This window comes from Pogona vitticeps, chromosome 4 (assembly GCF_051106095.1).
Source record: "Pogona vitticeps strain Pit_001003342236 chromosome 4, PviZW2.1, whole genome shotgun sequence".
Taxonomy (NCBI): Eukaryota; Metazoa; Chordata; class Lepidosauria; order Squamata; family Agamidae; genus Pogona; species Pogona vitticeps.
The window spans coordinates 78,932,674-78,946,699 of record NC_135786.1 but is presented as its reverse complement, the minus strand read 5'-3'; the positions used below and the strand labels follow the sequence as shown (position 1 = coordinate 78,946,699).

At 39.6% G+C, this 14,026-nt stretch overlaps 1 protein-coding gene across 3 annotated transcripts in view; it reads left to right on the top strand.

Annotated features, from left to right (window-relative positions):
- The window catches only part of NEGR1 (neuronal growth regulator 1), a 600,158-nt gene extending 586,843 nt beyond the window's left edge, over nt 1–13,315 (top strand). For 2 of the 3 annotated variants that reach the window (XM_020795256.3, XM_078392980.1), the window contains one exon: nt 8,794–10,825. In XM_020795256.3, coding sequence (XP_020650915.1) covers nt 8,794–8,918 — 125 coding nt within the window. In that variant the 3' untranslated portion in view covers nt 8,919–10,825. Of the gene's footprint in view, nt 1–8,793 lie in introns of all 3 variants that reach the window. The other variant, XM_020795257.3, reaches the window with a different exon arrangement.
- The last annotated feature ends 711 nt before the right edge of the window (nt 13,316–14,026 follow it).

Below are 14,026 nucleotides of genomic sequence, written 5' to 3'. Positions count from 1 at the left end.
GAAATGTGCGACCAACTGCACAGTCAAATGAACAACCTTCATTGCAAAGTTACACAGGTGTAACTTTACATTACACAAAAACAAATAGGGATTCCAGCCAGGGAGTAACATAGGCAGTATGAGTCGCATCACTACACCAAACCATGAAGCATGGCACCATCCCAGAGTAATGCGATTAGGAGGCTGACATGAGGGAGGGAAAGGAAATGGCTAGACTTAGCTTTTATATTTAAGGTCCCTCTAACAAATCAGGGCTTTCCATTGGCCAATCACAAGTTGAATGAGCCAAATTCTTCCAGAAGCATTTGACCTGCATGCTGACTACTCAAAAACTGCCTTCCTTTGTCATTTGGAAAGCTTCTGTTGTTTACTGTGGAGTGTCACCATTAGACATAAAACAGGTACTAAGCCCAATAATTTCCCCCTCAATTATAGAATAAGGCAGATGGCAAAAGCAGAAACTGAAAGTGTGAGAAGCAGACAGAAGAAGCCAAAAGTGGGAGACAACCAGAAGTACATTAACCATTGTGAAAGGAATTCAAAACCCCACCACAAGAATGTTTTAATTAAAGCCTAAATATTTTGTCACATTAGCTGCCTTTTCACATTTGTTCCCACAACACACACTCAGCTCCTTGGCGATCTCAATGTGAACAGACAATGTTGGTGTAAGAAGAGAGACATACAACTACATCATTGTGAATGCATTTTGATTGGGTCAAATATTTAACAACACCCTTCACTTTTCAGCCTGTGGTATAGTATTTAAGAATGGTGAACAGAGACATGTGTTCAGGTCACCTTCAGCCATAAGGTTTGCTGGGTGACCTTTTCCTAGAGTTCTCTCAGCTTACCATCCCTCACAAGTACAGCAAGCTGATAGTATGGTATGATGGAGGGGGAGGGTATATGCATACTGTTCTCACCTCTTTAGAAGAGAGGCACGATAAAAAGAATGAAAAGAATAAATGCAAACTCCTGACGTTTGGAATTGCCTTGGGTGATGTTTTATGGATAGAATCCTAGATTTCTTGAACTTTCAGTGAGGTTGTGCTGGAGGACATGGCAAAGATCAAGTATGTTTGGGTGGCTGGAAAGATGCATGGAAAGATACTGGAAAGTGTCATTTTGCCAGGAGCAAGGTTCCTCACTTAAAGTAACATTTCTGCCAAGGAATTGCCCCAGCCCACCCTCCACAAGTAGAAACCCTACAGCTGACTGAAAAGATCCAGCTGGGGCATGGATTTTGGGGCCGGCTAGAGTTTAGTTCCCTATACATCATGTGATCACCAGGAAATAGATCACGGTGAACCATTCCACAAGGAGTCCAAAATGTGATCTCTTTCCCTGGGTGATCACACTCTTACTTTACTATAGCTCCCACTCCCAGCATGGCCAATGGTCATGTCAATTAGGGATTTCTGAGAGCGGCAGTCCAAAAAGTAACTTTTCCAAGCACTCTTCTTGTGTTAGTCCTTAAAGTGATCCTTTGCCACTGTAAGAGGTGGGGTGAATCTATGATTACAAGACAGAAATACAACCGTTCTATACACTTAGGACTGAAGTCCGAATTGGGTTCCTTGCTGGAAGTTCCATGATTGATGGAAGCTAGGACAAAGAGAGCTTTTCAAACCACATCTGAAATCCAGAGGTTCAGTGTGTTTACCAAACAGACTAAAGTAACTTGGGTCATACAAAAACTTTCACTCTTAATAATTTCCCTCAGCAACTTCGTTCGACATTGTTTAATTCATTTTGACAACTTTGACTTCATTTAATTTGCTTCTACAACTTCAACCTCATTTAATTCACCTGCCTTCCCTGTGTTCTGTGTCCAGGGCTTCATTCAAAATTGAGGTCAGACCTTGATTTGCATCTCTACTTCACTTTTGCATTACCCTTGACCTGAATTGTGGGCATGAAGAATTGAATGCATTGTCATTTATTTTAAAAGGTGATTACCAAAACAATTTGCTTTACAGATAGATGCCTTTGCTACCCCCAGGGAACTTTGCATAAAGCTTACTGAATCACATCATTCACTTGTTTAACCCTACCTTGATGTTACCAACCAGTAGCATCTGCCAAAACTGACCAACACTACCTTAAAACCATGACTGTGAAAAAGACACATATGGATTTTGCTTCTGAAGTTGCAGTGGAATTTATTTAATATTATTGTTTTCTCAAAAACATTACCTTATATGCTCAGATGATTAGCTAAGCATCGCACATGCTAAGGAACTGGCCGTTTGGGAGGTGCACCAACCTGTGCACAGAGACCGGTCCATGTCACCACTATTGATTCTATGGAAGATGGGAATATATCCAATATCCCTTGTTGTCTTTATAGTTGTGGTTGTGCATTGGGATTTAAGCAGGGATGCAAATTCCCACTTGTCTAATTCTCATAGCTAAGAATGAAGAATCCCACTATTTCTCTCCTCACCTGTGAGGTCTCAATGCACTCTCAAATTGGTCCCCATATTTGCAAGGATTTTTTTTTGCACGAAGTAAAACAATAAAGCCATGAAACAATAAAACAAAGCAAACCGGAATAAACCAGGAGCTGATGCTTGCTAATTTGAAGCCTGTGCCAACTTTCTTAACAATTAGCCAGTCATTCCGTGCTTTCTGGATGTTCATGATGGAGAAGAGCTCATACCTCATTCTTAGCTGGAGGCATGAAATTGCATGTTGCTGCCAACGTCCTGATCATGGTGCCTCAATGACTTCAAGACAGCCAAAATCCATGACAACATGGAATGCAGTGACTCTTCTTTACTTATTCAGTTTCAATAGCACAGGCTCAGTACCCTAGTGCAGGTTAATCATTAGTATGCCAGTTGAATGTTAAATGTAACCAAGGAGGATCTGGTGACATCTCCTCTCTGAAGAGTCCATCATCTTCTCAGTTATTATTTAAATCTTGATGATCGCACTGCCATCTGGATAGGTAAGGTAAAGGTTCCCCTTGACATTTAGTCAGTCGTGTTCGTCTCTAGGGGGCAGTGCTCATCCCCATTTCCAAGCCGTAGAGCCAGCGTTTGTCCGAAGACAGTTTCCGTTGTCACATGGCCAGTGCGACTTAGACACGGAACACTGTTTACCTTCCCACCGAGATGGTACCTATTTATCTACTTGCATTTACATGCTTTCGAACTGCTAGGTTGGTGAGGAGCTGGGACAAAGCGACGGGAGCTTTCTCCGTCGGGTGGATTCGATCTTACGACTGCTGGTCTTCTGACCCTGCAGCATACAAAGGCTTCTGTGGTTTAGCCTGCAGTGCCACCACGTCCCCTATCTGGATAGGGGAATGGCCATTAAATGTTTCTGCATGTAGTCTCCTTATAAAGACTGATGTTTGTCTTGCCTACTTGCTTGGAGTAAATTCCCTACATTCTAACTCTCTGGTGTTCCTCTGGGCCAATATGATTAAAGTACAAGAGGGTGTTCTTCTACCTTGTGCCGACCATTATATTCTCAGTAGCATGATATCTGTAGGCTTATTCCAACTGCAGAAATCCCAAATTAAGACCACTTAAAAAGGGTTATTTATTTAAAAAGATAAACCAGTTTTCTAAATTGCCACTACAACTACGTATAAAACAAGCAACATTTCTGCTTTAGAAGCAGTGGGGTCAATGGAATTAAATACCTGTCCTGCAGCATTTTTCCTTTTTTTAAAGCAGATTTTTAAAAGAAAAATCCAGAGGCTGCAGTGATGATGCTATACTTTTAGACATTTATCATCATCATAATCTTAGAACTGCAGAGCTGGAAGGGACCTTATGAATCATTGGGTCCAGCCCATCAAGGAGGCACAGTTGGAAACTGAACTTCCAACCTTTGGCTCCACAGTCAGATACCTAAGCCACTGAAATATCCAGCAGTCCTTCTTGATTAAAAAATGTCTTGCTCAATTAGCAACTCACTTTCTGTAATTCATGGTTGCTTCAATATGATCTTACAAATCTGAGTTATGGTTATTTTTAAGACTGAGCTTTTGAGCCAGGAGATGGGAACCAGAAGTTTATGGGAATAAATTAAGGACTGAGCCACAAACCAGTATACCAGGCCAAAGGGCAACCACAGGATGATAGGTCAGGTTGACAGAATGCCCTTGGAATAACCAGAATTCAGAAAGACTGTGTTGTTGAAGTATAGTCAGTTGGAGCAAGAAGGCTGTTTATACTTCTTCTTTCCCAGAAGAATTCATGGGCCAATCCAATCCAGGACCTTAGGCTCCCACAAAGGGTCTGAAGATTCCAGACTCAGCCTTTAATAGAGAACATCTGCTTAGTCGTGTAGCCATCAAAAGTAACTGTCTTGGTCAATTTACCTGTGAAGAATCAGCTTCTACTAATCTTTAAGATGAAGTAGCCTGAACCATAGGCAACCTGAGCCTTACCAGAAAAGAAATGTTGTACAGTATACACAAAGTACTTAATTTTTGGAACACAGCATAGATTTTTGAAACTTATATACAACCGTTAGAGATTGTACAGCTGATGTTGCATATGCAGACACTATGTTCATAATGGGGATCTCATACAACACAGCCAGATACCTATACCACTGAGCTATCCAGCCAATGAAACAAGGAAAGGACAGAAGCAACACTACTGTGTGACATGTTTCCACAAATAGCCTCTTGAGTACATGACAGCAAAAGATGCCCACTCAGGGTCTGTTCTGCCTTTTTTGGAGTTGAGCAGGTAAAAATATGCCAATTTTATTCTGTGTACAGGACAACTCTTTTCCCAGCAAATCCAAGGCTGAACTGGATGGGGAAAATGTGCTTTCTCAGACACATCGTGCTATGTCAGCAGGTGGTCAAAATAGGCCAGTTGTTAAAATTCAGATTGCAAGCTAAGGGTACGAGTGATGTTTTGGCTGTATATCATCTTGAGTATCAGATTGCCCAAAAATCAGATGTTGCAGTACAATGTCTTGTTATTGTTATATGCTGTCAAGTTGCTTCTGACTTACCCTCATTTGAGTGCGGTGGCTGCAAAATGGGACACAGGAAGATGCCTTATCCTGAGCCAGAATGTTGGTTCATCTAGCCTTATATTGTCAATTCTGACTGGCAGCAGCTATCCAGGGCTTCTGATATGATTATTTCTTAATTATATCCAGAAATGATTTTCTAACTGTACCCAACTCTATCTCTCATCTCTATCTATCAACTCTATCTCCCATCTAAATCCAAGGAAGCTGTTTTGGTTCTAAATCACTAATGGACTGGATGAAAGCAAATAAACTGAAACTTAAGATACAGGTGCTCCTGGTCAGTCAAAAAGCAGATCAAGGAATAGGGTTGTAGCCTGTGCAGGATGAGACTGCCCTTCCTCTGGAAACACAGGTGTGCAGCTTAGGAGTGTTTCTGGATTCATTTCAGAGCCTGGATGCTCAGGTTTCAGTGGTAGCCATGAATGTGCCTTTGCACAGTTAAAACTAGTGTGACAGCTGCACCCATTTCTTGAGAGGACTGGTCTTAACCTATAAAGCCCTAAAGGGCTTGGGTCCAGGCTATCTAAAAGACGGCATCTCCTTCTTTGAGCCTGCCCAGGCTTTAAGGATCTTTCTCTCAGTCCCGCTACCCTCACAGGTGTGTTTGGTGGAACACGGGAGAGGGCCTTCTCTGTTGCTGCTCCCAGACTTTGGAATTCCCTCCCACAAACAGCCAGGCTGGCTCCATCTTTGCTGTCCTGCAAGTTGGAAAAGATCTTTCTATTCAGGCAGGCTTTCCCTTAATAGCAGGTGATCTGTGAGGGTTTTTTTAATGAATGGTTGTGCTCTGTTGTTTTAAATGTGTTTTGTATTGACTTTCTTACTGTTATTATTTTAAATACAGTGGTGCCTTGCAAGATGATTTTAATTCATTCCGCAAAAATAGCTGTCTTGCAAAAAATGAAATTTATTCATTTTGCGAAGCATCAGTCTCAAAAAAAACCCCATCTTGCGAAGCATGGTCATAGAGAAAACCATCTTGTGAGGAACCATAGGAACCGCTAAAACCAATCATCTTGCGGGTTTTTCGTCCTTCGAGGTAATAGTCTTGCGAGGCACCACTGTATTTGTATACCTACTATTTTTAGCTTTTACATATGATCTTTTTTTAATGATGTAAGCTGCCTTGGGTTCTGTTTAAGGAGAAAGGTGGGATAAAAATATTTTAAATAAATAATAAATCCCTGGTAGTTCTCCCATCTAAGGACTAATCCGTTTGACCATGCTTGGCAACCAAAATCAGACAAGACTGGTGAGTTCAAGATGGTGGGAATGTCATACTGATGAGGAGGATGAATCTTCACACAGATAGTGAAGGGAACGACACTTTAAATAGCAACTGTTGGCAGATACAAAACTGGTCTTCAGTTTTCAGCACCACATGATGTACCAAAACGTTTCATGCCAGGCTGCCTGGACACATCTACTCCAAATCCAAAGAATTAGCACAAGCCATGGCAAGCAGAAGCAGAAGGAATTGTGCAATTCCCAGGAGCACTGGGGAATTCCTTGGTATGCAGCATTTATTCACAGAACTGGCAGTCATACCTTGTCAGAAATGAATCCCAAAAAGTGCCATTTTCAGTGGTGCATAGACTAAAAATTTCACGGAAGCTTAGAGGAAGAAGGTATCATAGCCAGGTTTTCTGTGTCTACCCCATGGCTTAACAGCATGGCCATCACTAAGAGAGAGATGGCAAGCTGCAGATTTATTTGTATCCCAGAATACTTAATAGAGTTGCACCTAGACAACATTGCTCCATTCCAATGGCAGCAGATGTTCAGCACTGACTGGCTGGTAAAAACATCTTTATGATCCTGGATGTGGAAGAGGGATTTGGCAAATTGGATTAGACAGGGAAGCCTGCTGACCTATGTATTTTCAACCCAACATGGGGCAGATATAAATGTCTCATTCTACCTTTCCGAATTAAGTCAAAGAGTGAATTGTTCCAACAAAAGAATTACGAGACATTTGGAGAAATCGTAGGGGGTCCCCAAAATAGCAGACAACTTGATTATAGTAGCTCCCACCCTTGAGGAACATGACCAGATCCTGATAAATGTGACAAAGCATGTTAAATTCATTCTACACAAGATATAATTCATAAACTAAGGGATAAAAATACACAGGATATTTTTGTCCACAAAGTGTCCCATCTGATGACAGCATCATCAGAGAAAAAGACTCACTCTCCTTCCCATCTCCCTTCCCTCTCCCTTTCTTCCTGAACCCCAGAACAAAAAAGAAAAGAAGAAGAATCATGCCAGCACCCTGTAGGATAATCTAATTTCTTGTGGCATACGCCACCATATACCTATGTAAGAAGTACCAGATATGCAGCTGAACAGCAACTAGCCAAAGCGACAAACAAAGTATCTATGGTCAGGTTCTCAATCTGTCAATGCCCAAACAGCTGCAGACTTCTTCTTCTTCTTCTTCTTCTTCTTCTTCTTCTTCTTCTTCTTCTTCTTCTTCTTCTTCTTCTTCTTCTTCTTCTTCTTCTTCTTCTTCTTCTTCTTCTTATTATTATTATTATTATTATTATTATTATTATTATTATTATTATTATTATTATTATTATTATTATTATACATTCTTTCCTACTCCCAAGCAACTGTCTCTTTGAAAACTCTGAAGCCTGGCTTACAAAGTCAAGTTGAAGTTGATTGGAGAATGTACTAAAGTTTGATCATGGACCTCACACATGGAATTGTATGAGTTCCGACAACCCCCTGAGCAATGGGAACATAGAAGATGGTCAGCAGTCCCTGCAACAGTTGATTTGGCTTTTAAAAGCTAAATACTGTACACAAGAAGCAGGCAGGAAGTAGCCACATCGGAGCAACATGGCAGCTTTATGGAGGAGTAACACAGCAGACTGAGCATATCTGTAGACTTGGCTCTTCTGAGCAAAGCACTTGCAGTGTTTGATTTACTTGAAAGAAATTAACATCCCTCTATAGTAATTGCAGTTGTTTGTTCCATACTGTGACTTTGCTCCCTTAAATATTTTGGTTGGTTTGCGTGTGATGGTTGTTGTTTTAAACAAAATCTTGCACTTGGGAGATATATGCTGTAATAATGCAGCCAGTTTATGTCCAGCAAAACCAGGAAGGGAAGAACTTATTCCAGCTGAAGGGATAGATATGTAGAAAAAGACCTATAGGTAGGTCTATTTTTGTCGTAACAAAGAATTAAGACATTAATCTCTATTTCAGAGATGTCCTTGGATGTGCTCCTTCCATAGAAAAAAATAAAGTGCAAGGGAGAATATGGCCCACAGACCAATCTTATCCATAGAGGGTCCAGATCCAGCCCCAGAAGAATCCCTGCTGTTTCTGATCAGTGATTGGAAGTAGCAGAAGATTCCTTTTCTCAGGTGGTGCTTCTAAGAGTGGCATTGCCTTATCAGCCCGAAGAGGCTATGGACAGAAAATAATCTACACTCTCCCCAGAACTCGAGAATAGAAAGAGGGGAAACAAAACACACTGCTCCTTTATTAGAAATGTGACGTGTAAACTGACCCTTAAAATAACTACTCAGGCCATGAAATCTTGCTAGAGCAGCTCGTAGCAGGACAATGTCAGCAATGTAGAAGTACACTTTTTCCTATGCATTTACTTTTTTTTCCTTCTCAGTTTTACTGCTGGTTGCTACTTTTGAAATTAAGGGCAGAATCATCCTAGTTTAGAATGTGCTTTTTAGAAAAAGAAAAATGACATGGGATTGATGAAGCAACAGCATCTAACCTGTATTCTTTCTCTCTTTCCAGCTCCAAGTACGAACCAACTTGGAATCACCGGGGGCGCAGAAGTTCTATTGTCCTGCTGGTACCTTGTCTTGACACTGTCCTCTTACACCAGCATACTGTACCTGAAGAACATCATTCTACAATAAATGTAAAGAACCATTGAATGCTTATAAGGATTCTTTGAAAGTGCTGATGACTGGATCCAATCTGGTAGAGTTTGTTAAAAAGCGGCGTGGGATATAATCAGCAGTGCTTATATGGGGATGATCGCCTTCTGTAGAATTGCTCATTATGTAAATACTTTAATTCTACTCTCTTTTTTTATTAGCTGCATTACCTTGTGAAGAAGTACACATTGTCTTTTTTCTTTTTCTTTTCCAAGACGTGAAAACTCTGAAAATACTTTTAGAGGATATTAATTGTGAGTTCATGTTTGTAATCTATAACTTTTCAAAAGCATTCAGTCATGGTCTGTTGATTTGCAGACTGTAGTTTACATAAAAAGAACCCAAGATTGCAGTTTAAAAAAAACATGATCTTTAAGGCTGCAATACAAGCATTCATTTCCCTCTTTAAATAAGATTCTATCTACATTGACACAGAATCTTTTTTTTACAAAAATGCTAAATAATATGCCTTCAAATCATTTCTTCAGAAATAGAACACATATCTAGATTTTCTTCTAGCATGATACTCAGATTTCAAGAATGAGCTTTGTACTATGACTGCACTGTGCAGTTATGCTTTGGTTTTGATTTCCTTGTCAGTTCAGCATGGGTGTGCCTTCATAAGATACTGCTTTTCTCTTCCTCTCTAACATATGGGAGATAGATATGTATATATATATTTTGGTAGATGCTACGCTGAAGAGTACCAAATCTCTTCTTAAGGATAAAGGTGCTATTGGCTGTAAAATAAATACCACCAGTGGGTAAAGGAACTACTCCAAACACTCAGCACAGCAGACAAAGTGAATGGAAGGTACTTGCAGCACATGTTCCAAATGTACAAAAACAGGAGATAACTCTCAGAGACTTCTTTGTGAATGTAACATCTTTGCTTTGATCATTCAAAGTTCAGAACTTCTAAAAGGTTATGGAGGAAATGACCATTCCTTAACCACCCCTTTGTTTTTGTGTACTTTTTATAATTAGTGACCAATTTTACATATCAGTATCGTTCTTCTTGTTGAATTTCTACTGTACCAATTTAGCTCACTTAGAGAAAATAATGCTTATGTACAAAAATTTTAACAAGGGTCAAAATGTCCATCACATACAGGTTCCTAAAACATGCCCTTATGAATAACAGCAATCATTCAACCATTTCTGCTTGGTTAATATACCCAACAATTTCGACATCTTCTCCCCAAATCAATCCACATAAACAATAGCCCATTGTTTTGTCTTATACCCAAAATATGGTTCAAATAATTTCTCAAATGCCTGCTGTGGCTCTTTGTCTCGTGTAAGCCATATTCCTACCTGTTGTGGGGATGATTCCTGTAACTGTTGTGCTCCATCATTATTATGCCACACAGTATTAAGGGGAGGAATGTGGAGAAATTCAAATGAACTCACCCTTCACTTTAGAGAAAGAATGTTTAAAATATCCTGTAAACACACACATTGAGCAGTAAGACAGCTGTTTCCTCCTCACTGAGATCACGTGTTAAGAAAAATATATTCTCTCACAGTGTTGTCCTTCCAGGTTCATAAATCTTTCACAGTTAGGTGCCTGAGATATCAGACATGCAAACAAAGGCATGCTAAAATCAGGCTACTTTGCCAAATGTATCTTGAGGCAAGCATGTGTCTTTTCTTCTTAAAGGCACTCTTCTTCTAATGACATGTTAACTGTACTGTCTATCTTAGTCCCCACACGCAATTATGAGATGTTGCATGACACATATGTTTGCTGACACTAAAACATTCTATGCTTCTTTTAATACGTCATGGTTTTCTAAACTTGTATGCCATTACAAATTCCCCTTCAGGCCAAATTATTGCTGAAAATAACTTAAAAGTTACTGAAGCGAATCTAGTAAGCAACATGTATTCCCATGGTTGTAAAAGTACTGTGAATACCCTGCCTAGGCTATTTCTGTTATTCCTGAAGCCCCCAAAAGAAAACATAATCCACACTGAGTTTTTAAAAACTTCCCTCCAAAAATGGGAGAATAATACCTCAATTTTTTTTCTAAAACAAGGTGTGCCCCACAAATGTTTGTTTCAGACAAAAGGGAAAAAGAAAACATTTTTAAAAACTACAATAGTGATTCTGGTCACTTCCTGTTTGATTTAGGAAGAAATGTGCCCTCCAGAATATGTTCAACCCTTCTGTAAAAGCGCCATTATAAGAAAGAGGGCGGGGGGGGGGGGAACCTAAAGGAATGGAAGAAAAATATTTCAGGCTGGTAGTACAGCAGCCAGTAGACACATACACCGGTAGATTAACAAAGGAAAAAATGGCACCTGAAAAAATGGAGGACATCTTCATCCAAATGGTAATCTTATATGAAATAAGAAAAGCACCGGCAAAAGCTTTTCTTTGGATTTAGCCTGTTTTTTCCACAAGAACAAACACTGAGAAATTGTTCCTTGCTGCTTGACTGCGGATGTATATGTTTTCCCTGGTTCAGCATGAGAGATAACAGCTTGTCTGTTTAATTGAAGTTGCAAAGAACTGCGCAGCAAAGTGCAACAGAGTAACTAGTGAGGATATAAGGTGAGCTCTTGTATCTCAAAATGGGTTTGCATAGGCATCAAGTTCTCAAGAACAAATTTAACTGTGACTTCAAAATAAGGACACGTAGCCTATTAAGTAATTATGTCACCCTTTCTTAATTCTATAAAAGATAGAGGAGACAGGGTTTAAGATGTGCCAAGTGCAAGTCTTTGAGCATTCTAATCTCACTATCACAAAATGTTGTCTTTTGCACATAACGTCCACCGAGCTTGTTTTCAAAGCTCTTGTTGCAAGTGAGGGCATCAACCCAATCAGCACACAAGCACCCTTTATATAACATCTACATTATGCATTTCTCTATCTCCTTGGTTCTCATCTTCACAAACAACATACCAATACATTAGGAAAGGAAACCAGTCTAACTAGAAGATGGCTGCTAGCAAGATGAAGTGCACTATGATAGGACAATATATTGTCATTATATAGCGTGTATTCAGGCATAAAATATTTTCTTTACATATCACCTGCTATGGATCTATTGATGTCGTGCATTTGCTGTTTTTCAAAAATAGGAAAGCTTGACTAGTTCTGGTGTAACAACCTAATATTTGGTGGGACCAGACATTCCAACTTGCTGGTGTAGCAGGGAGCACAAGTAATTTGGCAATACAGTAGGTGTTTTTTGCCCTGCAGGCTTTGAGTAGGGGACTTCATTTATCTGCCCCCTATTGAATGTTAACAAAGGTACACAAATAACAGGAAACACGGATGACTTGTACATGCTGTTCTTCCCGAAAGTTTGAATGTCTAAAGCCCCTCTCCATTCTCCCTTGTATTGCAGCTTTAAAGTTCTAGGATGCATTGGACAGTTTGACAGTGTGGTGCTGCAGAAAGTATAATCTCTGCCTGTCCTCTCTTAAAGAGAAAGGAAGTTGATGTGTCAAAACCAAAAGAGGATCCAGCATCACTTCTCCCATATACCAAGAGTTCTTAATTCCTTTACTCATCCTAATTGTATACTCAAGTTAATTGCCTTTAGAATCTTCCCCCAGCACGTGGAGTCTGATGATTCCTGCAGCAAAACAGGGTGATATTTTATTTTTACTATGATTATGGAACGTGAAAATATCTGACAAAAAAAGAGTAGTGCTCTTCTTTGGTGTGGAAATTCTGCGACAATAGGGGCTGGAACCCATTTGCCCAACATTCCTCCTGGCCTCTGAATTTCCACTTGCAATGGATGGGTGTGATTTTTTTTCCTCAATGCATAAGCCCATGTTTATAGAAGAAAACTTTGTGCGAACCTCTCCCTGTTTGTTCAAGAGGATGATCCTATGTACAAAGCAGAGGTGTAATCCTGTTAAGTGTTTACAGTGATACAAGGACTGTCTCGCAGTAAATACTTTACGGATTAGGCCTAGAGAGGCTCTCCTTGAAAACATGGTCAGATGGGGGTATAATCCTGTCAAGATAGAAACATGTATACAGGTTTGCACAGAGTAGTCCTGACCATTGTTGTTGTTGAAAATAGCACATGTGTGTCTGTTTTGTAGGATTGCTCCTTAATGAAAATTCCATATTTCTCTGGTAATCCTTTTCTATACGATCATTGTACAATATGGGATTTATTGGGACTTGATGTGGATTGTGTTGGTTGTCGAAAATACAATAACATTTTACAGATTTTATTAGTCCTTAAACTGTGGGGTATGTTCGCTTTCTTCTGTTTCTTACATGATAATCTGTGCTCACCTGATTGATAGCATTGCTGTTCATACTTTTAATCAGCCACAATTACATTCCTCCCAGTCATGGCAATATATGAAAATAAATGGATTAGCTCCAAGTGATACAATGAAGGACTTAATTATGCATAAATTGTTCCACGTGTTGAATAGTTAAGGTTGTGACAATCTGTTTGATAAACCAGGACACTGAACTAAAATTGTGTTGTTGCCAGATTAACATATAGAAGGTTGCAATTACTGTGTTGTAGGTAGTGATGCTGGTTGAATCTAGGGATATCTCAATATATCTAATATGAATGGTGTTGTTGTCTTTAACAAGATTAACTGGGAAAATAACTATTCAGAATTCAATTGAAGTAGATAGCTTTCTGTGCTCTTCACTGTTGTTTATCATTGCATTGTTTCAGATACAGAAATGTTGAAATGACCACTTCTAAAGCTTTCTTCTTCTTTTGCACATTTTTAAATCAGTGCTCTACATTATGCTGACCAAAATACCCATCTACCCCACACAACTGTGTGCACTTAAGAATGTGTATACCAAAATATGTATTTACATGGATAAATAATATGCCTTAAAGCCTCAGTATGCACTTACTTTCAGGGACTGGGCCATCCTCTTCCAGTCTGAGGAAAATAGTCCATATTACATAACTTGCATTGGAAGAGTTTGTTTTTGAAAACAAAAAATCATTTTTACCCCCTAAAAGGGCATTCAGTGCATTTAAATATTCTTTCACCATTTAGACTGTGCCAGAAATTTAAAGCCATGAGGGAACTCCAGCCTGAGATTCCAGGTGGGCAGACGTATGTTTTGT